Here is a 27,821-nt window from a genome sequence, read left to right on the forward strand (position 1 = left end):
CAGATGGCTGCCAAAAGTGCTGGCTTGTCTTCCAGAGCCAATGGGCCATTGGTTTTCGATGATCTTTGCATTGCTTTCCTCCAAGAGGAAATTGCAAGAGAAGGAAAAGTCTGCAGCTCTTTCCTCTTGCCCCTTCCCACCTCACATCCTTAATTAAGAACCATCTGTTCCTTGAGCAACTGTATACACACCCCAAGCCTATTTTAAACCTGAACTCTCACTGTTCTGGAGACCTTGTCTTGCAAAAGATTCTTTGGGGAAAATCACCTCCCGCTGGACACCCCTCCGTGGTAGCCTGCTGGAGCCCTGACTCCCACGTGGAGACCAGAACCAGCCTGCTGGGAGGTGACCCGCTCTCAGACGCCGACATCTGAAGAAGGGCACCCTCCTGCCCACCTACCATCAGGGCCATGCCCCCTTTACTCAAAGAACAAACAGGAACTTTCCAGCACTCTGCTAGCTTCTTGCTCTACTGGCCTCTCTTTGGTAGGAAGTTGAAAATATAGTTGGTTTCCATGGTGATGGCAGCTCAGGCTTAAGAGAGAAATTAAATCTCTGGGTCAGTCCAAAGCTGTAACTTTCTCCCTAACGGCCCCACCCCCACAATAAAAAACAGCTAACCAGTAGCATTACCAGGCATCACATTTGCATGTGAGCTTCGCCCCTCCCACGGCCCCTGTAAACAGTAAGTAACACATGCTCACAGAGAGAGGGGCTCAGGTGGCATGGTTGGAGTCAGGACGTGTTTGTTTAGCACCGCCTGCTGGTCCAGCTTTGGTGTGCCTTCAGGGATGGATGCAGAGGGGAGGCTGGGGGAGCCGAGACTTCCCTTCAGAGATCCCCAATGACCTTGTCTAGGACAAATGTGCTTTGACATGCTAGAGGCCGCTCGGGCCTGAGAAATCCCACGAGTGAAGCAGGACGATCCTAACATACAAGCTTAGATGGGGGAGGGACAGGTGGCCACAATGAGCTGTCTGCTGATGATAGCGCCTGAGAAATCTGGAGCCTCCTGTCTTTCAAAGGAGGTACAATTCTGAAATGAACACCAATGTGAAACAATTATGATAATGGAGAAAAAAATTCTGATAGCTTCAGTTTCATTATTAGAAGTTTTAATAGTCTAAAGCCGTATGTTGACAGCACGAACATCTTAGAAACCGCAGAGAACGCAGGTAGTGGGGAGAGTGTCCCGCTACTGTAACACAACACAACGACTATCATTTCTCGGCAACTCCCTTCCAGCCTTGGGGGTGGGCCTTTGAGGTGGGGTCTGCTCTCCTGGCATCGTTACAGAGCAGAAGTGGTACTTAAACTCCCAAATCTCTGTCTTTACCCCTACGGATCCAGCAAGGTTAGTCCGGACAGAGTCCGTCCCGTGTGACATCAACAACCCTCTACGAAAGCCACCCCGGTATTCGGACCTGCACATCAGCCAGACGCTCCCCAAAACCAACAAAATCAACAAGGTGAGACTGGGGTTCCCCTGGGTTCAGGCTTGCTGGGTTGGGGCACTGCCAGATGCGGAGCAGGAGGGAGGAATGTTCTCGAACAGGACTCGGTGGCTTGATCTGGGAGCCTTGCCCTTACTTCCCAGTGCCCCTGGGCTCTGTCCTCATACTGTGTGGTTTGTGTCTAGGAAAGTTTTGGGGTGCATCCAGCCATCAGTGCAGAGCGAGTGTGCCAGAAGTCTGTCTGATTTAGAGAGAGGGCACCTGGCAATGAGAATGAATGAACATGTTGATGGGGGCACAGTAGGGATGGGAGGAGAGCCTGAGAGGGGATCCTTAGTGGTCCAGGCTCTACCCTCTTTGCTCTGAGCTGTTTCATCATCTGCCAGGATGAGCTTTGCAGAAGGTTCTGCACTCTCTGACACATCTGTTGAATCTAATCACCCCAGACAAAAGTCTGTTTCTGAGCTCCTGCTGGAGACCAGATAGATGGATCTGTGTGGAGGCCCTGAGGTCTGAGCCATAGCCGATCTGGTTGGCTTCTGACTGGTTCTCAGATGATGGTCAGCAGTGGGCCTCTCTGTGTGTCTTTCTTTCTAACATGGCCTGGAAATTTCCACTGGGGATTTCCTCATTCTTTGTTTGATCTGTGGGTTGGATGACACCAAAGGGATCCCAGGGACACTTAAAGCCTCATGGAAGGAAGAGGTAACACTTGCCAGCAGGTGATTTCTCAAGCCCTGTGGTGCCTCCGTGCATTGTGTGGAAGGTGGATAAAGTGTGGGCCAGTCCATGTGTGTGGACAGTCACCCACCCGGATGAGCATCTCTGGCCGCTTGACCTCTCTGGCAACTATACTCTCCCTTCTGTGCATAAGGCTGGGGAGGGCCTAGCCCCTCCCTAATCCATTCTCCACACAGCTGCCAGAGTGATTCTTAATGAATGTGATTTGAATCATGCCACCCTCTGCTGAAAAACCCTCTTGTGGGTTTCTATCGAGTGGAGGAAACAGTCAACCCCCTTCCTGCAGTCTGCAAGCCTCCATGCACAACTGTCCCTCCCTCTTTCTCCAACCTCCCTACCAAAGCCCATATGTTCTTTCTCTCTCTAGCTGTCACCTACCGCACTGGGTCTCAGTCATGCACCATCTGGCTCCTGTGGCATCGTCTTAGGACTTGATGATACACTTGGTTTCTGAAGTCAGGCAGACTTGGCAGCCAGTCTTGGCTTCCTCCACTTACTCGCTCTTAGAGTCTCTGGGCAAGTTACTTAATATCTCTGAGCCTCAGCTTTCCTGTGTGTAAAATGGGCATATTCCAGTTATCCACAGCTGTGCAAACCAACAACCTCAAACTTAGTGGTGGACATCAACAGCTTTTTAATTATGCTTGTGGAGGCTGTGGGTCAGGTATCTGGAAAGCAGTACAGTGGGGATGGTTTGTTTCTGCTTCATGATGCCCAGGGACTCAACTGGGAAAGCTGATGCAGCTGGGGGCTGGAATCGTCTAGAATAGGGATTGGCAAACTATGGCTCACAGGCCATATCTAGCTCACAGCTTGTTTTTTTTGTGAAATAAGTTGTGTTGGAACAAGCCACGTTCATATTTTCTATGGCTGCTTTCAAACTACAACAGCAGAATTAAGCAGTTACAACAGAGATCACTGGCTCACAAAGCCTAAAATGTGTACTAATGAGCCATTTAGAGAAAAAACTTGCCAACCCCTGATCTAGAGGCTCCTTCACTCACATGTCTGAGCTGGGATGAGTCAAAGGCTGAACTCAACAGAGGGTCTCTTTGGGAGCAAGTACACCCAGTCTTGCCTTGTGGCTCGGGCTTCCTCACGATATGGCTGCTTCAGGGTAGTGAGGCTCTTCTTACACGGCACCTCAGGGCTTGCAGAGCAACTTTCTCATCCAACAAGCTGGAAGCTGCGAGACTTTTGTAACCTAGCGACATAAAAGCCCCACGCACTGTCTTGGCTTGTCACTAGCCACGGGTTGTCAGTGTGGGTTCTGCTGTACTATACTGATAGAAGCAGTCGCAAGCATACTCAGATTTGAGGGGAGGAGGCATGGCCCCACTTGTCAGTGGGAAGAGTCCAAGGAATTTGTAGCCACATTTTTAAAATGTCTCCTGCTGAGCAAGAAGAGTACCAACCTCAGAATGGCTGTGAGGATGAAATGAAATAATCAGTGTAAGGCGAGGCACTTGGGAGAGGTTCCTGGCATGTGGATAAGTGTCCAGGAAATTCTAGCTATTTTTATAAGCTTAAATCTTGGGCTTCTAATCACAGTGTCAGGCTGGGTCCACTTTTCCTTTATTTTTTGGTAAAATACGTAGGTCTCTAGGGGAGGGTCTCCCCCTTCTGGAGTTGGGGTGCTTATGGGGTTCTGGTGGTGAGGCTCCTGGGCAGTAACTATAACCATCCTTTCCTTTTTGACCTCTTGAGGGGTGAGTGGCTCAGAGCCATCTTGAGACCCTTCTCTCTGGCTTTACAGACACAGTGAGCCTCTTGGTGTCAGGTGGGACAGAAACATGGGTCAGATAGATCGGTGACTCTGACATTGTTCTGCTTGTCTGCCAGCAGAAGAATTTGATAAGAGAAATAAATTAACCTCTATTTAGAAAGTGGCTTTGGCATGAAGGTGGACAGGAGCTATCAGAGAACTGGGTTATTTTTTCCCCCCTACTTCTGTTCTCACTAGCTTCACGCAGATTCTTTCTGTCAGGCAATGATGTGGTTAGTGCAATAGATATCTGAGCCAATTTGGTCTGAGGATTTCCTTTTTGTTGCTCTGTCTCCTCTCTCGTCTAGCTCTGTCAATCTAGCTTCATAAAAACCTAGCCTGTTCACCCAGCCTAATGGTTTGAATGTGCATTTTGGAATCAGAAGGTCTGGGCTTGAAACTCAGTTTCTTCATACACTCTGTGACCGAACCAAGATCCTTCTGCCTTTGTTTCCCCCTATGTAAAATAGGCGTTCTAATAGTAGATGTTTCAGGGGTTGTGGAGAGGATTTGGTGCAGTGATACATGTAAGGGGTTTAGTCCTGACACTGGATCCTCAGGGCATGGAAGAGCTCAGGGATGAAAAAGAGAGACAGTGGGGAGGAGAAGGAGGAACAGAAGGAGGAGTAGGAGGAAGAAAAGGGATGGAGGAGGAGGGAGAAGAAGAGAAAGAGGAAGAGGGAGGAGCAAGAATAGGAAGAAGAAAGAAGAGGCAGGAGGAGGAAATGGAAGAAAGAAGAAGGATGAGGAGGACGGAGGACATGGAGGAGAATGAGGAGATGGAGAAGAAGCGACAGCAGTAGGAGCATCTGCCGGCTCCTGAGGGGTCTAGTCTGTAAGGCGCCTGCTTCCACATCAAGGCATCAAAAGCCCCACCTATCTGGGTGTCTGAAGCTGAATATCTGCCCACTGCAGGGAAGCTTTCTGGAGTGGCTGCCTACTTGCTGTCCTTTTCAGCTGGTTGCAAGGAACAGAGCCTCATCTCTGCTAGCTCAGCACCAGGAACTGTCTCTTGGAAGGATTGGGCATGGGGCAATAAGAGAAAGAGGAATCCTGGTTAAGGAGCTAGGGCTCATGAAACTGGACGTAGAGGACAGACTTGTGCTCAAGTCAGCAGCTCAGACCCCCAGCAAGACCATGGTTCACTGTTCTGGTCCTCCATCATGGCAGTGGTCGGCTACTCTTTGTGGGTCCCCTCTGGTCTGTTACTGTTGACTGTTTTCCTCATCCTCTACTCTCATCTTTTCTCTCCATCTTCACTTCTGCAGCCATAGAAGCACTCCTGCTCCTTGTTACCTCAGCTGATTTGTTTTCTGGCCTGTCGTGGCTCTTCTGTCCCCTTCAACCTCATCTCCTCTCCACCTTTGCTCTGCTTTCTGCTATTCTTCCTCTTGGACCCACTCATCTGTTTATTCCAGGTGTCATAGGTCTTTAACCAGCTGCTGTGATGCCCTGACTTTTGGTCCTGAGTTGGGAGTGGGCTTTGGAGGTCACAAGACAAGTAAGGCTGTTTAGGAGACTCTGTTGGGTTGGAAGTGGAGAAGGATATGGCAACCCACTCCAGTATTCTTGCCTGAAGAATTCCATGGACAGAGGAATGTACATGAACTGTAGCCTGGCGGGCTATACAGTCCATGGGGTCGCAAAGAATCAGACACGACTGAGCGACTAACACTACTACTACTACTTTTGGGTTGGAGGGTGGGGACAGTTTCCCTAGGGGACAGATTCCATGGGAGAGAGAGTTATTATTACTGCCATGTCAAAGTCAGTACACAGCTGGTTGAAGGGGAACCTGGGAAGCGAACATGCTTTGTTTGATTCTCAGAGTCAGATGTGAGTTCTCAGTACTTGGTTCAGCCTTCTGTTTCTGCTTCTGGGCTGGAGATGGGGACCTGGGCCACTAACTCTCTGTATGACTCCACATCGCCCCCATGTCTGAGTCTCAGCATCCCCATCTACAACATGAAATGCGGGGCTGGATGGTTTCTGAAGGATGTTTCCACATTTTAGCTGCACTCAGAAAGAGGAATTATGCCATTAGCCCTTCCCTGCATGATCTGAGAGAGTCTGAGTTTCCCTCTGACGGAAGACCACCTCCTATTGGGACACAGATCTGGGTCTGGCCCAAGGAAGGAGTTTCCCCTCCCATTTAGCTATTCTGCTGGGGAATGTGGGCAGTGTGTGCGCATTTCTCCTCTGCTGATTCTGTTGATTCACATCAGCCCTGAGCCTCAGATATGAAAGAGACTGAATTCCTGCCTTAACTGTTTCCTCCATAAAGACAACTTCTCCTTGCCTCCCTCTCTTTGTCTCGCCTTCCCTCCTTCCTTCCTTTCCATTCACTGATACATATAACATTTATTAGCCACCTCTTACGTTTTTGTTTCTGTGCTAAGTTTTGCAGATTCCAAGATAAATAAGGCACAGTCTACTAGGAGAACATAAACCTTTTCTTCCCTCTCTCTCTCTCCTTATCCATCCCTCTCTTCATTTCTTTCTATTTTCCTTCCTCTAGCACACATTTTTCAAGGGACCACGATGAGAATAGGGAGCTTCTAGCCTTGAGGACAAAGACAGACAAGCAAGCTGAGAAGTGATGGTGTTGAAGCAACAGCAGAAGCCAAGACCAGTACCAGAGCAAGCTAGTACCAGGCAGGGCCATTCCCAGGAGGAGGAATGTGTTGACCTGGTTGGTTGAGTGGGAGGTCAGGGGAGCATCTTGGAGGAGGGGCAATCTGAGCTGCATTTTGAAGAAAGAGTAGGCATCTTCCAGGCCTACTGGGACAAGGCTGGGAAGATAGTGTTAGCCACTCAGTCATGTCCAACTCTTTGCAACTCATGGACTGTAGCCTACCAGGCTCTTCTGTCCATGGAATTCTCCAGGCAAGAATACTGGAGTGGGTACCCATTCCCTTCTCCAAGAGATCTTCCAGACTCAGGGATTAAACCCAGGTCTCCTGCATCGCAGACAGATTCTTTACCATCTGAGCCACCAGAGAAGCCCATTCCAAGCAGGAGTAATAACATCTCCCAAGCCTTGGAGATGTGAAATAGCCTGGTTTGTGTTGGGAACTGTGGGCCATTTGATGTGACTATGGCAGTCGTTGTGGGAATGAGAAGAGGAAGTGATGCGAGCCCAGGTCCAGCCTGAATGTGTGCATCATGAACCAACATGTTCATTTAAACGTGCTCTGTCATTTGAGCATGATCTGTATGCCTAGCAGGACACTGTTTTTAGCACAAACCTTTATGCTTTTTAAATAAGGATAATGTTTTTTTTGTAGAGCATCTATTGAAATTTCTTTGCCCATCTATGAGTAGAAGTTCAAAGAAGAGAGTCTTGCTAGGATGGAGAGATGCCTGACTTTCCTTTCCCCTTATCCCTCTACTGACATGGTCACTGACTTCCTCTGAAAACCTCCTGTGCCCTCTTTGACTGTGTGGTAGCTTCACAGCCCAGCCACATAAACCTTAGCCCACATGTCACTGCCTTATTTTTCCTTACATTAACAAGTCTATTGCCAGGAACATGTAATTACCATTAGGCAAATTAGGATGGAGCAAGAAGGCTGGCCTCCTGATACCTTACTATTAAAATCAGATCAGAATTACCTCCAAGGTGGTCTTGCGTGGAAGGTGGCTGGAATGAACTAGAGCATGACCTTGCCTGGAATAGGACTTTGTCCAGGGCATGTTTGTAGTTGCTTGATCCACAAGAGCCACAGAGGGTGACAACCTACCTGTCCTTCAGTAGATGGTTGATCAAATAAACTGGGTACATCCATATCGTGAAATATCACTCAGCAATAAAAAGGAACAATCCATTGATGCGTGCGGTAACTTGAATGAATCTCCAGAGAACCATTCTGAGTGAAAAAAAAGCCAATCCAAAAAGATTACGTACTGTATGGTTCAATTTATAGAACATTCTTGAAATGACATAGCAATGAAGACTAGATTAGTGGTGCCGGGGGTAAAAGATGGGAGGGAGGGGTTGTGAGGAGAGAGAAGGAAATGGGTGTAGTTAGAACAGGACAGCATGAGGGATCCTTCTGGTAATGGAAATGTTCTGTATCTCGACTGTATCAATTCAGTGTCTGGCTTGTCATTTTATTGTACCCTAGTTTTGCAAGATGTTATCATTGAAAAAAACTAAATAAGAATGCATTGTTGTTGTTCAGTCACTAAGTCACGTCTGACTCTGCAACCGCGTGAACTGCAGCACACCAGGCTTCCCTGTCCTTCACTACCTCCCGGAATTTGCTCAAACACGCGTCCATTGAGTCGGTGATGCCATCCAACCATCTCATCCTCTGTTGCCCCCTTCTCCTCCTGCCCTCAATCTTTCCCAGCATCAGGATCTTTTCCAGTGAGTTGGCTCTTCGCATCAGGTGGCCAAAGTATTGGAGCTTCAGCATCAGTCCTTCCAATGAATAGTCAGGGTTGATTTCCTTTAGGACTGATTGATCTCCTTGCAGTCCAAGTGACTCAAGTCTTCTCCAGCACCACAGTTGGAAAGCATCAATTTTTCATCACTCAGCTTTCTCTACGGTCCAACTCTCACATCCGTACATGACTACTGGAAAAAGCACAGCTTTGACTGGGATCCCTTAAAACTGCATGCGAATCTGCAGCTATCTCAAATTGAAAGCTTAATTGCAAAAATAAATGCTGTCACAAATATAATTGCTTCCATTTATTGATAACAAAATGCCTTCTCCCAGTGCTAGGGATTTAGGTACATACATCACCTTAAACTTCACAACAAAGCCACACAGTGGGTGTTCTCAGCCCACGTGAAGGACAAGGAGAGACTGAAGCTTGCAGTGGGGAAGTCACTGATGTGGAGGCAGTATGGCCTCATGGGAGTGGAATGACCTCTGGGAAGGGGGCATGCACAACCCGGTCGAGCACCCACTGGGCCTCCAGATGAGGAATGTCTGTTCCCCACCCCCCACCCTCCACTCTTCTATGCTCATTGGTATTTGTTATACTGACTCTGGAGTTTGGCAGGTAAACACACCTGTTGACAAAATCAGATCACACAAAACCATCCTTGGGTACCTGGAGCTATGCTGAGTGGTGGAACTCTGAGTGATTCAGGGACCAAATTACCCATGTGCTGTGAGTGAACAGATTAAGGTACCCCTGAGAATGCTTAGCTCTGCCAACTTTGAGAGGCAGGAACCTCTTTCCTGGGATGCTGAGGTTTGCTAGTATTTATTCCCATTTTACAGAGGGCAAAACTGAGGAATGGTAAGGTTAGGCATTTTGTTCAGGATGCATGGGGAACAGGTGGCTGTGTTTCCCTTTTCTTCACTCGGAATTCTGCTCTTATTACTTTTCTGGAGCTGCAGAAACAAATTACTGCAAACTGGGTAGCTGAGACAAAAGCCATTTGCTCTCTCACAGTCTGGAGTCCAGGAGCCTGAGGTCAAGGTATCAAGTGGGTTGGCTCCTTAGGAAAACTCCAAGGGAGGATCCATTCCATCCCCCTCTCCTAACCTTCGGTGGCTCCGGCAGTCCTTGGCACTTCTTGGCTTCTAGAAGCATCAGTCCCCGTCTACCCCTGTCTTCACAGCACCATTTCCTCTGTGTGTCTTTCCTTTCCTGTTTCTCATAAAGACACTTGACATGGGATTTTATGCACCCCACCCCACCCCAAATCCAGGATGGTCCCATCACAGTTAGGTCACATACTATGGTTCTGAGTAGACGTGTCTTGGAGGGGAGACAGTATTCAGCCCACTGCATGGCTACCGGCCCCACCCTGGCCAGCGCCATTCTGGGGATGTGCACACGGATTCTGTCTTCATCTTGGCCAGAGGAAGCCGTGCTGGTTCCAACCGAGATGCGAGCAAAGATGCTGCAGGCTGGCTCTCGCACTCTCTCCTGAGCTGTCAGGCTGTTGATTCTTTAATAAAACACTCGGGAGGAGAGGCGTTAGGATGGGAAGAGCTCTCTGGGCACCTCGGCATGGGACTTTCCAAAATCAAAGAGGCCCGAGGAGTGTGGCTATCGCCTGCCTGGCTTTCATTATGTGGTAACCTTCCAGCCCAGGCTCCAGGCAGTGGGCAGGAACTTGACTCCAGCGACTGCCTTCCACAGCTGGATGCAACCCGGTGTGGGTGGGGGAGGCAGGTGGGATTCTGAAGGGGGGTGTCTGGTGGTTGAGGAAAATGGAGGAGGCACTGAGGATGCAGAGGGGGTGGTCTTCCCAGGCAGCTCAGCCTCACCGCTGCAGTGTCTCTGCCTGCCCCTGCCCCCACCCTGCCCTGTTTTCTTTCTTCAGGACCACATCCCTGTTCCTTACCAGCCGGACTCCAGCAGCAACCCCTCGTCCACGACATCCTCCACGCCCTCCTCGCCAGCGCCCCCACTCCCGCCCAGCGCCACGCCGCCTTCTCCCCTACACCCTTCTCCGCAGTGTACAAGGCAGCAGAAGAATTTCAACCTGCCAGGTACCTTCTGCGCATGGGAGGTCATGGGTGAGCAGCCGGGTTCGTGCCAGGGCCGTGTCCAGGCCAGTCCGCATGAAAGGTGATGAGTTGGCAGCATATGGATTAAGCCTTACCATATGCAGGGCAACTGCTGCATAGTCCCTTATGTGATCTTTAGAGCAGCCACGAGGTAAGTAGGATCAGCTCCATTTTACAGATGAGGAAACCGAGGCTCAGAAGGTAAGGGGACTCTCAGAGACTCTGTCTTTTGGGAAGCAGCAGCCCGGGGTCTCCACCTAAGTCTGAGTCACAGGGGGAGCCATCTGCTCTGGAGCTGGACATTGCCTTAAGTGCAAAATCCCTGGTGGGCCGGTGGCTAAGACTCCATACTCCCAATGCAGGGAGCCGGGGTTCAAACCCTGGTAAGGAAACTGGATTCCACATGCTGCAAATAAGTGTTTGCACACTGAAAGCTGATGAGCCCGCATGCCCCAGTGAAGAGTGAAGATCTAAGAAGAACTCAGACCTAGTGCAGCCAAAAAAAAAGAAGAGCTAAATCAGTTGAAACTGGCAACGGGATCCTGTGCCAAGGATCTCAGGGCCCACACGCCTGAGCAGGGCTGCATTCTGAGTCTGTGCAGACATCAAGACAGGGCTCCAAAAGAGTGAGCTGGCATCCAGGAGTCAATAGCCAGCTCTCTCATGTCCCTGTCCTGTGACCTCTGGCTTCAGTTTTCACACCTCTGAAGGGAAGCCAGTGGACAAGAGGACCCCAAAGGGTCTTCCAGCTCACAAACTCCAGGCCACTCCGCCGCTGACCTGAGACCGTGTGCTGGGCTATGAGACAATGGAGAAGCCCTCATGTGGTGTTCTGGCTTCTTGGACTCATGAAAGAGATCTTTCTCAGCTCTCAGGTGAGACAGACCTGAGTGTCTTCCCACCCCTTCCAGGGCTCAGCCCAGCCCACCTCCTGTTCTCCGACCGCAAGGACACTTCCAGCTCAGCCATATTTGTAGCACCATAGCTGACTTCAAGACGGAGGCTGGCGGGATGAGGTCTGGTTTGACGAGTTGGGACCAAAGTCTAGCTCTATGTTGTTCAATATGGTACAGACTAGTCACACGTGCCTATTTAAATTTAAATGAATTAAAAATAAATGCAATTAAAATTTTAATTCCTTGGTCACGCTTGCCACATTCCAAGTGCTTGGGAGCCACTTGTGGCTGGTGGCCACCATGTTGGACAGCACAGGTGTAGACCACTTCCCACCGTTGCAGGAAGTTCCACTGGACAGTGCTGGTCTAGGGGTTGGTTTCCTCTTGAGCCAGAGAGCTTCCTCACAGGGGGAAAGAAAAAACCCCAGGTCCTCAGTAACAGGTCACACCTCCAAGCCTACCCAGCCACGAGAGGATATCTGGGAAACAAATGAAGACTCAGCCCCACGTTTGGGCAACACCCAGATACACCCACCTGCTGAGCATAAGCTGCTCATGTCACCTGCCCACACTGCTTTGATCTGGGCTGCATCCGAGGGGATAGAGTGCATCTTAAAGACTTGCATGATGGGGAATTTTTTTGGTTAAGTCTAATCCCGAGGCAGCCTCGTACCTGTGGTGTAAGGGCCTCTCACCTGGCAGCCAACAAGGACCATAATGGGAATCATCACCCGGAACCATCTCAGTAAGTGCCTCCGAGTCAACCAGGCAACAGTGCCCAGCGTTTCCATAGACCGAGGGTTCCCACCAGCACCCCCAGCCATTTCCATTTCTCTGGAAGGAGGCGAATGGGAAAAAAGCCCTTTGACACCCACTTCACCCCTTTGACCCCTCACCCCTCAATCTCAGCAGGGAAGAGTCTGGATGCTTTCCTAGAGCTGTTCCACCCCTCACCCAAGATATTCACTTCAGGGCTATTTTCCTTGTAACCATTGCTGCTTGTTTACAGACATGGAGCTGGCAAAGGACCTCTTAAGGGGGAACTGTGCATCAAAACACCAGCACTCTTTTATCTCTAGGAGACTCTGCTGGCATCTTGAGTTGCCAGGGGTGATCCCTGTTTCCTTCATCCCATCAGTCAGAGCCCTGGGGAGGGGTCTTGACCAAATTACTATGCTAGCCTGCCAGCGGGTCTGCATCTACTCCATGGCTGGTCCCAATAGCGCCCTGACCCTCTTTGGGGAGTGGACTGACAGGTCCTCTGGGTGAAGGCGCTTTAGAACAGCAGTTAAAACAGTGTGAGCTCTGGAACTAGGCTGCTTGGGTTCAAATCCCAGCTCCATCACTTAATATCTATGTGCTGTTGAGCAAACTACTGACCTCTCTGTGCCCCTGTTTCCTCATCTGTACAATGGGGATAATAATAGTACCTACTTTGTAGAACCCTCAAAGGGCTCAACATTATCATACATGTGCAAAACTTAGCAGAGCACCGGTCTCATCTGAGAGCTAACCGAAGCTAACTGCTTTCATCACTATTAGATTAAACACAGGATTAGCAAGTTACCGTGGCTACCACTGCTAAGTATTATGCCCTAACCAGAATTGTGGAAATAAAGATGAGGTCCCCAGATACCCTGAAATTGGGAGTAGGAATTAAATTAAACTTTTAGGGGAGGTAATTTGGCATTGTCAGTGTTTCAAATGTACATTCCCTGGACCAGCAGTATCACTTCTAAGAATTTATACACAGAAGTGTTTGCACAGGGATCTATAACGATTTTTTTGGCAGCAGTGAAAAATCTGGACTCAACCCAAATGCCCATCAGGAGGGGAGTGTTTGAATACACTGTAATATATCTGTATAACCAAATACTCAGCCGCCCTTGAAAAGAATGGGGTAGCTCTTTGTAAATATCCTGGACATGGGAAGAAATCCATAATATCTTTTAAGTGGAAAATACGTGATTTGCAAAAGCACTGGTATAATAGCATCCTATTTGTTGTAAAATGATTTAATGTATTTATATGTATATATTTATACCTGTGTGTGTGTGTGTGTGTATATTTGTATATGCAGACAAATGTCTGCAGGACTTCATGGCAGGTGTTCTTTCTAAGAAGAGGAATTTTATTTTATGCACTTCTGTAGTGTATATAATAGCAAGAAACATGCATCTGTTTTATAACTGAATAATAACAATAAAATGCAGTATTGACATAGAAAACAAAATAGGACGCTTCCCTGGTGGCTCAGAGGTAAAAGCATCTGCCTGCAATGCGGGAGATCTGGGTTCAGTCCCTGGGTTGGGAAGATCCCCTGGAGAAGGAAATGGCAACCCACTCCAGTATTCTTGCCTGGAGAATCCCATGGACAGAGGAGCCTGGTGGGCTACACTCCACGGGGTTACAAAGAGTCGGACACGACTTCACTTTCACTTTCACCCTCTAGGACAGCCAGACCTTCCCCCACCCCTGCCACCTGCCTTAGGCAGTTTTGGCGAAATTCCTCCAGGGTGACAGGCATCTATTCTGTTCACACAAGGCCCCGGTCACCTGTTACATACTCCAGACTGAGTCTCTGTTGATGGGAAAGGAGCTTTGGCTCTGGTTTCCTGCCAGATGTTGAGTTTTCTGAAGATAATTCAAGCTAACACCTAGGTATAACAATGCCCCCGGCACTGGTTACTCTAGAACATTCTTTGCAAAAAGAGGCCATGTGGTTAACAGGCATTTGGCTTAACTGTTAACCTCACGGCCCATGAAGGACACCCTTCACAGATCTGGGATTGTGCTCTGCTGGTTGGGTGGACCCCCTTGCTCTTTGCCACTCCCTTCAGAATCCTGGTGCCATGTTGGACATGGCACAGTGAAGGGTGGAGGGCTTCGTTTGGATCCCAGATTTGCCCTCTCCCGCCTCTGTGGCCTTGAATACGGCACTGACTCTGTTTAGATCTCAGTTTCTCATCTGTAAAATGGGTCTGACCTGCCCGTTTATATGACAGTTGCTATGGGAAGGTACATGAAGGGACTTTGTAAGGGACTGTTGTATGGGTTCCTCAGACTACAGTGTTCAAACGCCTTCCTCCTTTGGAGTAACCTGGTGCCGTGTTTAGTGTCTCCTCCATCAGAAAGTCCCGGAGAAGGCGATGGCACCCCACTCCAGTACTCTTGCCTGGAAAATCCCATGGACGGAGGAGCCTGGTGGGCTGCAGTCCATGGGGTCGCTAAGAGTCAGACACGACTGAGCGACTTCACTTTCACTTTTCACTTTCATGCATTGGAGAAAGAAATGGCAACCCACTCCAGTGTTCTTGCCTGGAGAATCCCAGGGACGGGGGAGCCTGGTGGGCTGCCATCTATGGGGTCGCACAGAGTCGGACACGACTGAAGCGACTTAGCAGCAGCAGCAGCAGCCATCAGAAAGTCAGCTTCATGACACTAGGAAACTCAGCTGCTTCACCTACCCCTCTACACCCAAAGCCCAGCCCAGTGCCAACTGCTGCAGGCACTAATTAAATGTTTGTTGAGTGAATGAATGAGTGAACACGTGACTCGAAGCTCGTTTACCTCCCAGAACTGCAGGTTCTTTTTCTTTAAACTGTCTCTGGCCCAGCATTCCACCCATCCATTTCTTCAATGGATGTTTATTGAGCATCCGCTATATACCAGGTGCTGTTTGAGGCACTGGGTAAGGAGCAAGGCACACATCGGATGTGTCCTGTATGAGTTGACTGTTGCCGCTGTAACAAATTGTCACGAGCTTAGTGGCTCAAAGCAGCCGAAGTTTATAATTCTACAATTAAGGAGTCAGAAGTCCAAAATCAGTTTCACTGGGCTCAATATCAAGGTGTCTGCAGAGCTGGTTCCTTTAGGAGGTTCTAGGAAAGAATCCATTCCCTTGCCTTTCCCTAGCTTCTGAAGGGCCGCCTGCGTGCCTTTGCTCATGGCCCTGCATCTGTCCAACCTCCGCTTCCGTTATCACATCTCCTCCTCTGATCCTCTGACTTGGATCCTCCTGCCTCCCTCTCATAAGGACCCTTGTGATTATACTCAAGGTTCACCCAGAGAATCCAGAATAATCCCCTCATCTCAGGATCCTCAACTTAACATATGCAGAGTCCCCTTTGTCATGTGAGGTAACATATTCCCGGGTTCCTAAGACTAGGATGTGGCCGTCTTGGGAACGGAGTTGGGGGAGAAGGGCCTTATTCTGCCTGTCACAGTCTCTGCCCTCATTGAGTTTATAGCTTAGTGGAAGAGACAGGTGTTAGCCTAGCAAACAGACACACGAAAATAGGATTATAAATTGTGGTGAGTGCTGTGAGGAGAGAACAGTGCTATGAGCAAAGTCAAGAGGCTGAAACGTCAGAGGCAGCTTAAGGCAGGAGGGAAGTTGTTCAGGCAGACAGAGGGGAGCACATGTAAAGGCTCTGTTACCAGAAAGAGCTGGAAACATGTGACTGATGGCTCAGAGTGCCCATAACCAAGGCCAGGCAAGGCTCAGGGCTGTAGGGCTGAGGCCTGGTGGGGCCTTTCAGGGAATTGCATGGTTTAGGCAGGGGATGATTTGATCCTTCCACCTTCCTTCTAGATCCTTTCTTTCAGAAGGCCACTGAGGCTTCTCTCTGAGGAGTCCATAGGGAGGGAATGTGGCCTTGAGAGTGGAAGAGCCTTCAAAGTGGCCTGTTTGTCTCTCTGACCTCTGGTCACCTGCAACCTCTCAGTTCCCGAACCCTCTTTGATACCAGACAGCCAGGAGCCACTCAGAGTCATCAGCTGCCCCCTGACCTGCTTCTCTCTGGTGTCCGTCATCAGCAAGAACAGGCGGGGCTCACAGCACCCTTCCCCTCCTCCTCTGGCCAAGACTCTCTCCCTTTCAGTCATCAGGAACGAGCTGTCCTCAGGCCATGGAGGGGTCCTGGCAGGAGTCGGAGGCTGTGTGTGGAGGCATTTGCCGGGCGTCCCATTGCTGGACACCTGTCCCTTCTCAGAGTGACACCCATTCTGCATCACCAGCCCCGCCTCTTTAAAAGAAAGTTTAACTACCAGCTAACCTTTTCTGCAGACACTGAATCCCCAGTTCCAGTTGGGGAGGGAAGAGATAAGCTAAGTCTCTTGAGAATCCCAGGTAGTTTTTCTTTTTAAATTTTAGTCCTTGTTGACTAATAAAATGTCCAAATGCAATGAAAAAAAAAAAAAACCTAAGTTATCTAATGGGAAAAGGGTCCCTGATATCATGGAGGTCAGATTTCTTTTAAAGCTGTGTTCTGTAACCTTGAATGAGTTGCTGCCCAAACTGGGTACTTTGTTTTCCAGAATCAAAAAATGCATCCATTTGGGTTCCAGCTAGCTAAGATATTTGGGGGATTGCTGTGCTAAAAGAGACTTGAGTAATTCAACAAACATGAGCAGTTCACTGACTGGGTGCAAGGCTCCAAGCCAGGTGCTTGGATCCTGAATACCAGAAGTTGCTGTCCATTCTGGGATGGGGGTGAGCTTTATAAACCAGTTCCACCCTCAGGGCCAGCTCATGACTGAGTTGTTTGAAACTCTGTCTATGAATTATAAAGCATTCTGTCTGTTAGTTAAGAGAACTTAGAAAGATACCAGCTTATGCATTCCCATTAACCCTGATTCTGCATCATCCCTGAGCTCTCATCTCATGTAATGATGAGCCCTATGTAGGAGAGATTATTATTGGTCCCCATTTCACATATCTGGAAACTGAGACTTGGAGAGAGATGCCCAAACTTTCACAGGCAATCAAAGGAGGAACACGGATTCAACCCTACAGGATCGGCTTCTGGACTCCAGGTTTGGAGCCACTGTACTGACTCTTGGTGAGCCAGCTTGTCCCTGAATGGATAAAACTGTTTCTGGAAGTGTATCCACCAGCTCAGACTCATATCTGATCCCATCCCTGCTCACTGCCTTTACTTGAGGGTATAAAACTCTGTGTGACCTGTCCCCTGCCCCTGACATCTCTCTTAGCCCCCGATCCAGGTTCTCCACCCCACTGGAGCAGTGATAACACTGGAAACCTTGGGGATGTCCAGAACAACTGGCCTCCAGTAAACAGATGGAAAGTAAAATGAATTCTAGGAAAATCAGCAGTGAATCTGAGGAATTTTATTTTATATTATCTTTCTTTAGATACAGAAATTAATTTGTGCCTTTGCTAGGCAGAATAATGGTCTGATCCTGGGTCCTGTGAATACGTTACTTTACACAGCTAAAGGAACTTTGCAGCTGTTATTGAATTAAGGATCTTGAAGTGGAAAGATTACCCTGGATTGTCTGGGTGGATTCTAAACACAGTCATGAGGATCTTTTATAAGAGGGAGACAAGGCGATCAAAGACAGTAGAAGTTGACGTCAGGATGGAAGCAGCGACTGGGGTGATGAGGGCGTGAGCCAAGAAATGGAGGTAGATTCTCCAGCTGGAAAAGGCAAGGAGAAAGTTCTCCTTTGGAGCCTCCAGAAGGAACAAGCCGCCTATGACTGTTTTTAGGCTTCTGACCTTCAGAACTCTAAGAGGATAAATTTGTGTTAAGCCATCTAATTTATGATAATTTGTTACAGCAGCGATAAGAAAACCAATACAATGCTCAGTGCAGAAACTTAGAAAAACGTGGGAAACATATAGACCACCTTCATCCAGTGCTCCTGGCTCCATCCCAACTTCTGGCAGTCCCAAATCTGATCTCTGTTTCTGTGAGTTTGATTTTTTTTTAGATTCTGCATATAAGTGAGATTGTACTGTTTATCTTTCTCCGTCTGATTTATTTTACTTACCATGGTACCCTCGAGGTCCATCCGTTTTGTCACAAACAGCAATGGCAAGATTTCATTCTTTATCATGGCTGAATAGTATTCAATTGTGTATGTATGTGTGTGTGTACACATGTTTTCTTTATCCATTTGTCTATCGATGGGCACTTGGGTTATTTCCATAACTTTGGATGCTGATTTCTTTTCCTTCAGATATATACCCAGAAGTGCAATTGCTGCATCATCTGGTAGTTCTAATTTTTACTTTTTTAGGAGCCGCCTACTGTTTTCCACAGTGGCTGCACCAATTTACATTCCCACCAAGGGTGCACAAGGGTTTCCTTTCCTTTACATCTTTACCAATATTTGTCATTTTCTTGTCTTTTTTGATAATAGGCATCCTAACTGTGAGGTGATACGTTATTGTGGTCATAAAGGATTTTCTTAAGCCACTATAATCACTCTGCCAGAAGGGAGAAAATTAATGTGTTAGATTGTGGGTTTAGAGGCTTTTTCTCTCTACGTGTGTGTCTTTATGCGTTTAACAAAGATGAGATTGTGCTCAGGATGGCTCTCCAAGGTGGGGTCCTCTGTCTTTAGGGAGTTTCAATGGGAGGGTTGGCTTGAATGTTTCTGGATTCTTTACACATGTTCTCAGTCCCTTAGAATTCGGGGTGTCTGCAGAAGTCTGGAAACTGTCAGGGGTGGGCAGAGGACCACAGGGTGGCTACAGGAGCCCCATTTGTTACCTGAAGGGCCAGCTCCGGGGCGGCACTCACTGTGGTATTTTCTTTCTTTTGCAAGCGTCCCACTACTACAAATACAGGCAGCAGTTCATCTTCCCAGGTGAGTTTCCTGTGAGCTCAGTTTCTTCCAAGCAAGCCCACTGAGGCGTGGCAGCTGCTGTGAGGGGACAGAGGCGAGTGTTGCCGGGGTGGACGAGCCCAAAGAGGATCAGGTGGAACCACCCAGACCACAGGCTAGCGACTGGCTGTGGAGGCGGAGGGTAAAAAGGATGGGGAGTCCAAGGACTCAGTGGCACCAGTGAGGTCCCAAAGCACAAATGGAAAGGCCTGAGTGGGTGGTCTGCAGTGCAAGGATGGACAAGGGTGGGGAGGGGTCCAGAACCCCATGGTGGGGGAGAGATGGTCAAAGGGGCTGGAATCGGGCATGGGAGACATGAAACCAAGAGGCCTCATCATCCCAAAGGGGACTCAGGAGTGAGGAGGACCCAGAGATGATGCTTCAGTGGGTGCTTCAGGCCAGAGGCTTGGGGGCTCCGGCAGCCCCATAGGTGCCGATGGGGAGTTTTGTTCAGGATGTCATCTTGATTACTCATGCATCTCAGCAGGTAAATTCAAGTGGCCAGGGAAAGAAGAGAGGGGATTGGGCAGCCAGGGACTCCTGATGAAAAGTTTCCAGCCGCCGGCATCTCCCAGGAATCAGGCTTTTGAGGGAGCTCATGGACCCCTTGTCTGGTTTCTGACTGTCCAATCTTTGGCTCTCAGATGTGGTGCCGGTGCTGGAGACGCCGACGCGGGCGCCCCAGGTCATCCTGCACCCAGTGACCTCAAATCCAATGTAAGTGGGACAGAGACCTCTCCCCCTGCCCTGGCCTTTCAGTTTGCTCAGGATCCCTGTCTTCTTTCTTCCTCTTCCTGGAATTGATGGCGTGGGAGGAAGGGTTGAGGGGGAAGCCTGAGGGGGCCATAGAGACAAGGGAATAACTTGGGCAAAGAGAGGAGAGAATATGACAGCCCAGGCCGAGAGGGACAGGGCTAGTCCCCACGAGTCACTTCTGCCGTGTGTCTCTGGTCTTGCCAATCAAGTGTGACTTCCAGGGGCCAGACCATTTCCTTCAGATCCCCAGACCCTCCTGTGATCAGAAAGACAACTTCCCCCAGGCAATAGCTAAACCTCAAGGAAGGGCAGTTATTCTACATCATTATCCCCTGTTTAAAGAGGAAAATTTAGGTTTATACTAGAGATCAGTAACTTACAGCCAATCAGACAGACCCATGTTTTTGTAAATAAAGTTGTATTGGAACACAGCCATGCCCATTTATTCTCAACACGCTACCTACGGCAGCATTCGGACTATAACAACAGAGATGAGTCGTTCCAACAGAGACCGCTGTGTGGCCAGCAGACTCTAAAATATTGACTATCTGGCCCAGCAAGTTTGCCGATCCCTGGTTTCTCACAATTCAAAAATAAAACAAGCTTATTTTGTGAAATTTAAACTATTCTATAAAAAAAGAAGAAGAAGAATTTACAATTGCACCACTCTTAGAAGTATGCTCTATTCATATTTTACATATTTGTGATCTAAACTGTGTGCAATTTCCATCCTGCTCTGTTTATCCCTTAATGCTATAACATCATATTTTTCATACTATTCCAGACTCTTCATACGCATTGATTTTAAAATACCATACTGATGTGGAATGATTTCCTTAACCGTTTCTCTACTGCCAGATCTTACATCTTCCCATATTTCACTGTTATAAACAGTTCTGCAGTGAACATCTTTGTGTGTGATGTCTTCAGCATCCTTAGGATACAAGCCCTCTTTCTAGGCACTCTATTGCCCATGCAGCCAAAGTGAAATCACTTTCCATAACTTCTTTGGTTGTGACCCAAGTCTAGGGCATGCTAAGGACCCAACTTTGGTTTGACATCTTTTCAAACTCACATTTTTGCCTACCTGGTTTTTCTTCTCGCTCGCGCAGCTGCTCCATCCTTTCTGACCCATGTTACCCACTTTGTTAAAGACCCAAATGGTACATCTCTGAGATCAAAGGAGCAGCAGTTTGCCGGGGGATGTTGTGCTGACATCTAGCTCCAGATCGTTTCTCTGCAGCACATAAACCAATTCCACAATTTGTGCAAGATGAACTCCAGGTTATTAACTGAGAGTCAGGGAGTGCCAGTGAAAAACGAAGTCAATAAGTGCCCACGAACTGCTTAAATGTGCGTGGAGTGATGGGAACTGACTCTTTGCAGCAGGGAAATCATTTAATAGCCCTGGCTGCTGTAATCACGCCTAATGCAAGCCGAGGAGGGCAGCCCGTTCTGTTGGGCGTGAGGAGGGACTCCAGCTGCATTGTTCCATCTCCCCCGGGGCATCAGATTTCCAGCGTGTGGTTTCTGCCTTTCGAAGCTGTACTATAAATTATTGGTTAATAGGATGGCAAATGCTACTTCTTTCTTCTTCTTTGAGCTCTTACAGTCTTTCAGACTCCCTCTCACCAGGAGTCTCTCCAGCAAGTGGATTGACCCTGTCTGCAGGGTTGGTAGCTTCCTGGTGTGGTCTAAGGGTCAGGATAGGGGAGCCCCCCTCAAATAAGGAGATGGGTTGGGGGAATCTGCTAAGCTTCCACTGGGGAAATAGGAAGGGGCCATGGTGGCCATTGTGATCCTTTTCTCCCACCAGTTCCAGTTCACTCCGGAAATATCCTCTACCTTAAAAACCCACTCCCCCCACCAAATTCTTTAATACACACTGTGCCTTGCATTTCCCTCACGTATCCTGTGCTCCATCACGCCCACACATCCCCTGCATGTGCACCCAACTCACACGCACACAGAACAAACCCCTGCACAGAGCACATCCCATGATACCCACACAGTCCTCAGTGGGCACTTAGCACTCACGGTGCGTGTGCCCCCAGCTCCCATACCCTGCTTGTTCCCGTACTCAGAACACAGCTGCAGCTCAGGAGCTCAAGAATGCATGGGATACACACACGCGTGCACACACTTGCACACACACCTGTGTCTTCCAGTCCAATACAATCTGTCTCCTCCTCGTTCTCACCCACACATCTCCACTGAACGTGATTGGCAAGGTACAATTCAAAACACTGCGAACTTTCAAATTCATCCAGTAATCCTTTCTCTTGGGCATTTCCATCAGCATCCATTTATTCAGTTCATACCTAACTTTTGACCCTTGTTACTCATAGCCTTTCTGCACTAGTAATATAAATATTCCTTAAGGTCAGGAAGCCATGTCAGTCTCAATGCTGTATCTCTCTAAGGGTCTGGCACTGTTCCTGACTCTTAATTCTAATCAAATGGGTGAATGAATGAATGAATGAATGAGCAAAAACAGCCAAAGAATCCTTCCAAAAGATTCAGAACTGTAGAGATCTGATTAATCCTTTCCTAAGGAACACCTAGAGCTCTGGGGATCCTGCCTGCCATCCATGGCATTTTATAAGGAATTTATAAGGCCAATTTATACAGAAATTGCTAGATTAGGGGAAACCAACAAAGAAAAATGAGCCCTGAGCAGACCAGAAAGTCCATTTAAAACAGTGTCCTTGCGCACCTCTCCTTGGTGGCAAGGTTATGGATTATTTTAGACACAAGCAGTGAAGGGAAATTGGAGAAAAAGGCTTAATGGAGAACTTCACATTTTAAGATGTTTCATACATGGATCAAGTCAATGCATGCACCCATCGTTTCACCCAAGGGTCACGTTTATTTTTCTCTCTTTAAAGCTTGGAAGGAAATCCATTACTTCAAATTGAAGTGGAGCCAACCTCGGAGGTGAGGACCGGAGAGCGATGAAGCAAATGAAGCAACTTTTTCCGGGGGCTGCCCACTTGGCAAAGGCGATTGATGTCTTTGATGACGCAGAGGGCTTGGGGTGGACTGGGGGTACAGTACCTACCTGCTTGATGGATGTTCTAACTCCAGGATGACTAATGAGCGAGGGGCCCCTCCTGGCGCCAAGCCTAATGGGCCGTTAACATGGTGTGCATCACGGAAAAGCTAGTTGTGCGGAAGTTGGCAAGTGATCTGCATTCTTAGTTGGAAATTCAGCTCAGGGCCAGTGAGTACCAAGGGGGATGTGCCCCACTACTTTCTGAAGAATATGTGAGAGGAGGGGACGAGGGCCTCAGGGTCTCTGGCTTAGTAGGGTGTTAAGAATGTTCTGGGGCCTCTTCCCACCTGCCAGAACTCCTAGAGGAATAAACGAAGTCTTTGGGGTGAGAACTAGAGTCCTGACTCCTCAGCTCTGCTGCTCTGTCCTGAACTGAAGGGAATAGAGTCAGGGTACCCAGAGCAAATCATGTCCTTTTCTAGAATGATCGCAGTAGCTGGAAAGTGACCCTCAAAAAAGCCGTATTTCCCATGTCATTTCTCCTGAACATGCCTTTGGGAGTAGCTTGCTCAGGTTTGGGGTTTAGAGAGACTGCACCCGGCCAAGGGGCCTCCTCCGGCCGTCTTGTCAGGCTCCAAGCCCCTGAAAATCACCACCACCTCCCCCTCCAGCACCACCCCCACTGGGCTCAGGCCACTGCTGCTTGCCTATTCCAGCTGAAGAAGGCAAGGGACCAGGCCCCCTAGCCTTAGGTGCCCCCAGACACCACGCTGGGAAGGCAGACCCCTAGGCCTGGAGTTTCTAACTGTTGCAGTGGTCACGTCTAACTGTGCCTGAGTCATGTGGGCGTGCAGTGAAAATGCGGAGTCCTGGCTCTGGCCTGCTGATTTTCTGATTCAGAACATCTGGCTGGGGCCCAGGAGTCTGTATTTTTTTTTTTCAGCCATCCCGGCAGCTGTTTCATACAGGCAGTCAGGTCTGTGCAAAGAACTCAACAGATCTTTGCCTCAGGGATAACCTCACACCACCCCCAGGGGCAGATGTCATTAGCCCCACTTTATGATAAGTCAAGGAAGGCCCAGAGAAGTGAAGCACCTTGCCCAAGGTCACACAGCCCCCAGATTCCAGCTCATCCGGTCTGACTGTTAAGCCCATTCTGTCAACCTCTCCCTCTTGTATCTCCTGCCCTCCCAGCTGCACAGGAACCCCGGGCCTCCCGCCTATGCTGAGTACCTCTGACATCTCCTGGTTTCTGCCTCATGAATTCACATTCCTCTGAGGGAGCGAAGGCCCTCCCTGTTGAGGATTGTCACATGTTATATGAAGGTGTATAGGGTGTCTGTATTTCAGCCTGTTGTCTTTCTTACTCCCACATAAATAACCAGACAAGTCAGAACATCATGGTCTAGTAGGAGGGCATCGAATATTAGGAGTCGAGAGACCCGATTCTTAACCCTTGCTCTGCCTGGCGGCCTGACCAGAGCTAGGGACTTCCCGCAGGGACCAACCATCCCTGTCTGCCGGTTTCCCAAGTGTGAGACTGTCAGTCCCCAAACGGGCAAAGTCCTGGGAAACCAGGATAGGTGGTCCCTGCCCCCCAGCATCTCCTATCTCTGAGCTTCAGTTTGATGATCTCCCTTTCAGCCCCTTCACTTCAGCACAATGATAGACAGGAGGTACCTGGGCAATTAGAGAGAAACAAGTGTGCACCAGCCAACAACACACAGTGGGGACCTGGCGGGCAGGCGGGATGCTGACAGGAACTGACCCCTCTCCCGCTCTGGCCGTAGAATGAGGAGGGCCACGACGAGGCCGAGGAGTCGGAGGACGACTTTGAGGAGATGAACCTGTCCCTCCTCTCGGCCCGGAGCTTCCCACGCAAGGCCAGCCAGACCAGCATCTTCCTCCAGGAGTGGGACATCCCCTTCGAGCAGCTGGAAATCGGCGAGCTCATCGGGAAGGGCCGCTTCGGGCAGGTGTACCACGGCCGCTGGCATGGTGAGGTGGCCATCCGGCTAATTGACATTGAGAGGGACAACGAGGACCAGCTCAAGGCCTTCAAGCGGGAGGTGATGGCCTACAGGCAGACACGGCACGAGAACGTGGTGCTGTTCATGGGCGCCTGCATGAGCCCGCCCCACCTGGCCATCATCACCAGGTCAGTCCTGCCCGGGTTCCCCACCGGAATACTCCCACCAGGAATATTTGGGAATATTCATTCCCAAAGCTCTGCTTCTGGCAGTGTTGAGCAGCAGGGGTTCTGGTAGATTCAACATTCTGGTGAATAGAGAGTCTGGCTTTACCAATCACAACATCTGTGGTTTGAAGCTTTGAGATTCCAGAAAATGCTATTTGTGCTGTAACTCTGGCTGAGAAGTGCTCTGGAGAGAGCTCCCCGTGGGAAGTCAGAAAAGCTGGTATTGAACCCCCTTGTGCTCCACATTTGTGAAAAAGCATCTTTGAGACTCACTTTCTCCAACTGTAATTGAATGGATTAGACTAACTCGGGTGTCAGCAAACTTTTCCTGTAAAGGACCCAATAGTGTTTTTGGCCTTGCAGGCCATAAGGTTTCTGCAGCAACAGCTCATCTCTGCTGCTGTAGTGTGAAAGCAACCTCAGATAAACTATAAGTGGATGTCTGTGGCTGTGTGCCAATAAAACTTTATTAACATGACCAGACAATGGGCTGGGTTTGACCTACAGACCCTAGTTTGTTGAACCTGGATCAACATTCTGATGACTTAGTCTGGCTTTCATTAAAACAGCAGAGCACATTTGTAGGGCTCCACCATTGTTGTTTTAAATATTCAGGATCCATAGTCTATAGCTGCACAAAAGGGATGGTGAACAGAGAAGTGACATTAGGAACATATCAGATGTTGGGAACTTTTTTGGACTTGCTGTCTCTAACCTCATGCAGCGATGTAGGCATTGGAAAAAGATAACTGTAGATTCAGTTGAGCAGTTGTGGAACAATCTTTTGATGTGTTTTTAAGCTGAGGCCTTTGCTCTCCTATCATTTAGGACTAGCCACAGCATCAGTGTTCTTGGTGTGGCCTGTGATGCCAAGGGTCCATTAGGAATCTTTTCTTTCTTAATCTCAATACAAGCAATAAGATCCCAAGTACGCAAGCCTTGCATCTTGGCAAGTGCTATGGTGGGAGCTGTGGGCTCAGGGAAGATCTGGTATGTCTTTGATCTATTCCCTTGTGATCCATACAAACCCTCTTTGAGTCCATTTGTAGGACCTGGGTGATGGGTAGAAGCTGTGTTATCATCTGTCACCATTGATTATGCAGCTGGTGGGTTGACTTGAACTTGTGTGTCAAATGCTAAGTGTTTGCAAAGGATTAGAGATCTAAGGATGGCCCTTCAACCCTTCTTTAAACCAAGGTAGAAATTGGCAGCTCTCACTTCTACACAGGACCAGAAGTGGCTATCAGATAATCAGCTCAGATTGTATTCGGGGGCTGAGCTGCTCTGAGTAGAGGACTGGATCAGTAAGCTTTTCTGAGTAACAAACACCCCCAAACTTCACAGTTTCTCGCTAGTCTGCACACAATTCTTCTGGGCTAAGCCAGGCTCAGTGGCTGGGGTCTTGGATGTGTCTGTGGTCCATTGGCAGGTCAGATTGAGGGCTGGTCAGTCTCGAATGCCCTCATTCACATGTCTGATGGTTGGACACATGTCTGATGGTTGACAGATTGTCAGCTGGGGTGCCTCAGTTCTTCTACATGTGGCCTCTCACCCCCAACAGGCCAGCTTGGGCTCCTTTCCATGGTGGTCTTGGAGTTCCAAGTGCGGCAAGACAGCAAGAGGTCAAGCCCTGATGGACAGAGGCATTCTCATCTCTGTCTGTGTTGCACTGGCTGATGTCCAGTGGCCACAGCAAGTCACATGGCCAACCTCCATCCAAGGTGTGGAGAACAGACTCTACCTCTGGCTGGGAGGATTTGGAATGCCATTGTTGTAAGAATGTTCATGCCGGGAGAGGGCCAGTGTGTGGTTGTTTTTCCCATCTACCACTGCCAGCAAGCCCCTTAAGCTCCCTTTTCTTTCTCCTTTCTGGTGTGTATCATCTATATTAGCAGGCTGTCTGCAGCCCTTTACTTGGCGTACACAAGTCTGATTAGAAGATGGTCTTCCCCACCACCACTGGTTTCTGTCCCTGTTCCCACCAGTCTGTCATCCCAATTCCTTCTCTCTGATCAGCTTCTCACCTTCTGGCCTACTAAACCCCTCTTTTTCAAATCCCCAGATTAGAAATTCAAAATCCATCATCTCTTTTCCTGTGCCTGGACCCTCTAAGGACCTCCTGGCCTCTGACTTTTTCCAGGGGTAACAGTGGAACCCACTTACCCACGCCTCCTCCCCGCTTCCCCAAGGGCAGGCTAATTGGAAATGGATGGATGCAGTTAGCAGCCTTCCTTGAAAAAAAGAGTGGGCTATTATGAAAATGTGTCACTCCCCCTGCAAGCCAGCTGCATTGGCGGCCCCTTTTCTATTATATACAGAATCCTGAGTCCCCCTCCCCAAACACCATAACTGCCTGCAGATTTCACAAATAGCACAGCCTTTTCCTGGCACCACGATAAAGACTCCGCAGCTTTGGGACATATAATTGGTCTCTGAAGTGTTTTGGTATTTTGTTTGAAGAAGCCAGATGAGCCCCAAAGAAGTGGCATTTATTCCATATTATTGTGTCATTATGTGTTTATCTGAGGGAGGGGCCGGGTGCCCTCTTCATTCCCGTTCAACACCGTCCACTTGTTGGCCACCAGGTTTCTTATCTGAACGTTCAGTTTGAAACCAAATATTTGAGTAATTTGATTAATCACTTGTATTCGTGCAATTGGCTGGCAGAGGTTGATGGTTGGATGCGAGCCAACCAACTGGAACAGCTTCTGGACCCTGGATTTATTTTACAGGGAACATAAAACCAGATAATCACCTGGCATATTCTGGATAAATTCACAATGGCATGTTCTAGCCAATTACTTAGTAATTATCATTGAAGTTAACACATATTTCTAAGATTAGCTTCCTTGTAATGCAGTGTGGGTGGCTGTTGGGGAGTGAGTAATAACCACCTA

At 48.7% G+C, this 27,821-nt stretch overlaps 1 protein-coding gene across 1 annotated transcript in view; it reads left to right on the forward strand.

Annotated features, from left to right (window-relative positions):
- KSR2 (kinase suppressor of ras 2) overlaps positions 1 to 27,821 on the forward strand; it is a 427,585-nt gene that overhangs the window by 345,849 nt on the left and 53,915 nt on the right. The window contains exons 9-14 of the mRNA XM_055550184.1: positions 1,343 to 1,469; positions 10,256 to 10,424; positions 18,917 to 18,958; positions 19,621 to 19,693; positions 22,621 to 22,669; positions 24,518 to 24,885. Coding sequence (XP_055406159.1) covers positions 1,343 to 1,469; positions 10,256 to 10,424; positions 18,917 to 18,958; positions 19,621 to 19,693; positions 22,621 to 22,669; positions 24,518 to 24,885 — 828 coding nt within the window. The remainder of the gene's footprint in view (positions 1 to 1,342; positions 1,470 to 10,255; positions 10,425 to 18,916; positions 18,959 to 19,620; positions 19,694 to 22,620; positions 22,670 to 24,517; positions 24,886 to 27,821) is intronic.

Source organism: Bubalus kerabau, chromosome 16, assembly GCF_029407905.1.
Source record: "Bubalus kerabau isolate K-KA32 ecotype Philippines breed swamp buffalo chromosome 16, PCC_UOA_SB_1v2, whole genome shotgun sequence".
NCBI lineage: Eukaryota > Metazoa > Chordata > Mammalia > Artiodactyla > Bovidae > Bubalus > Bubalus kerabau.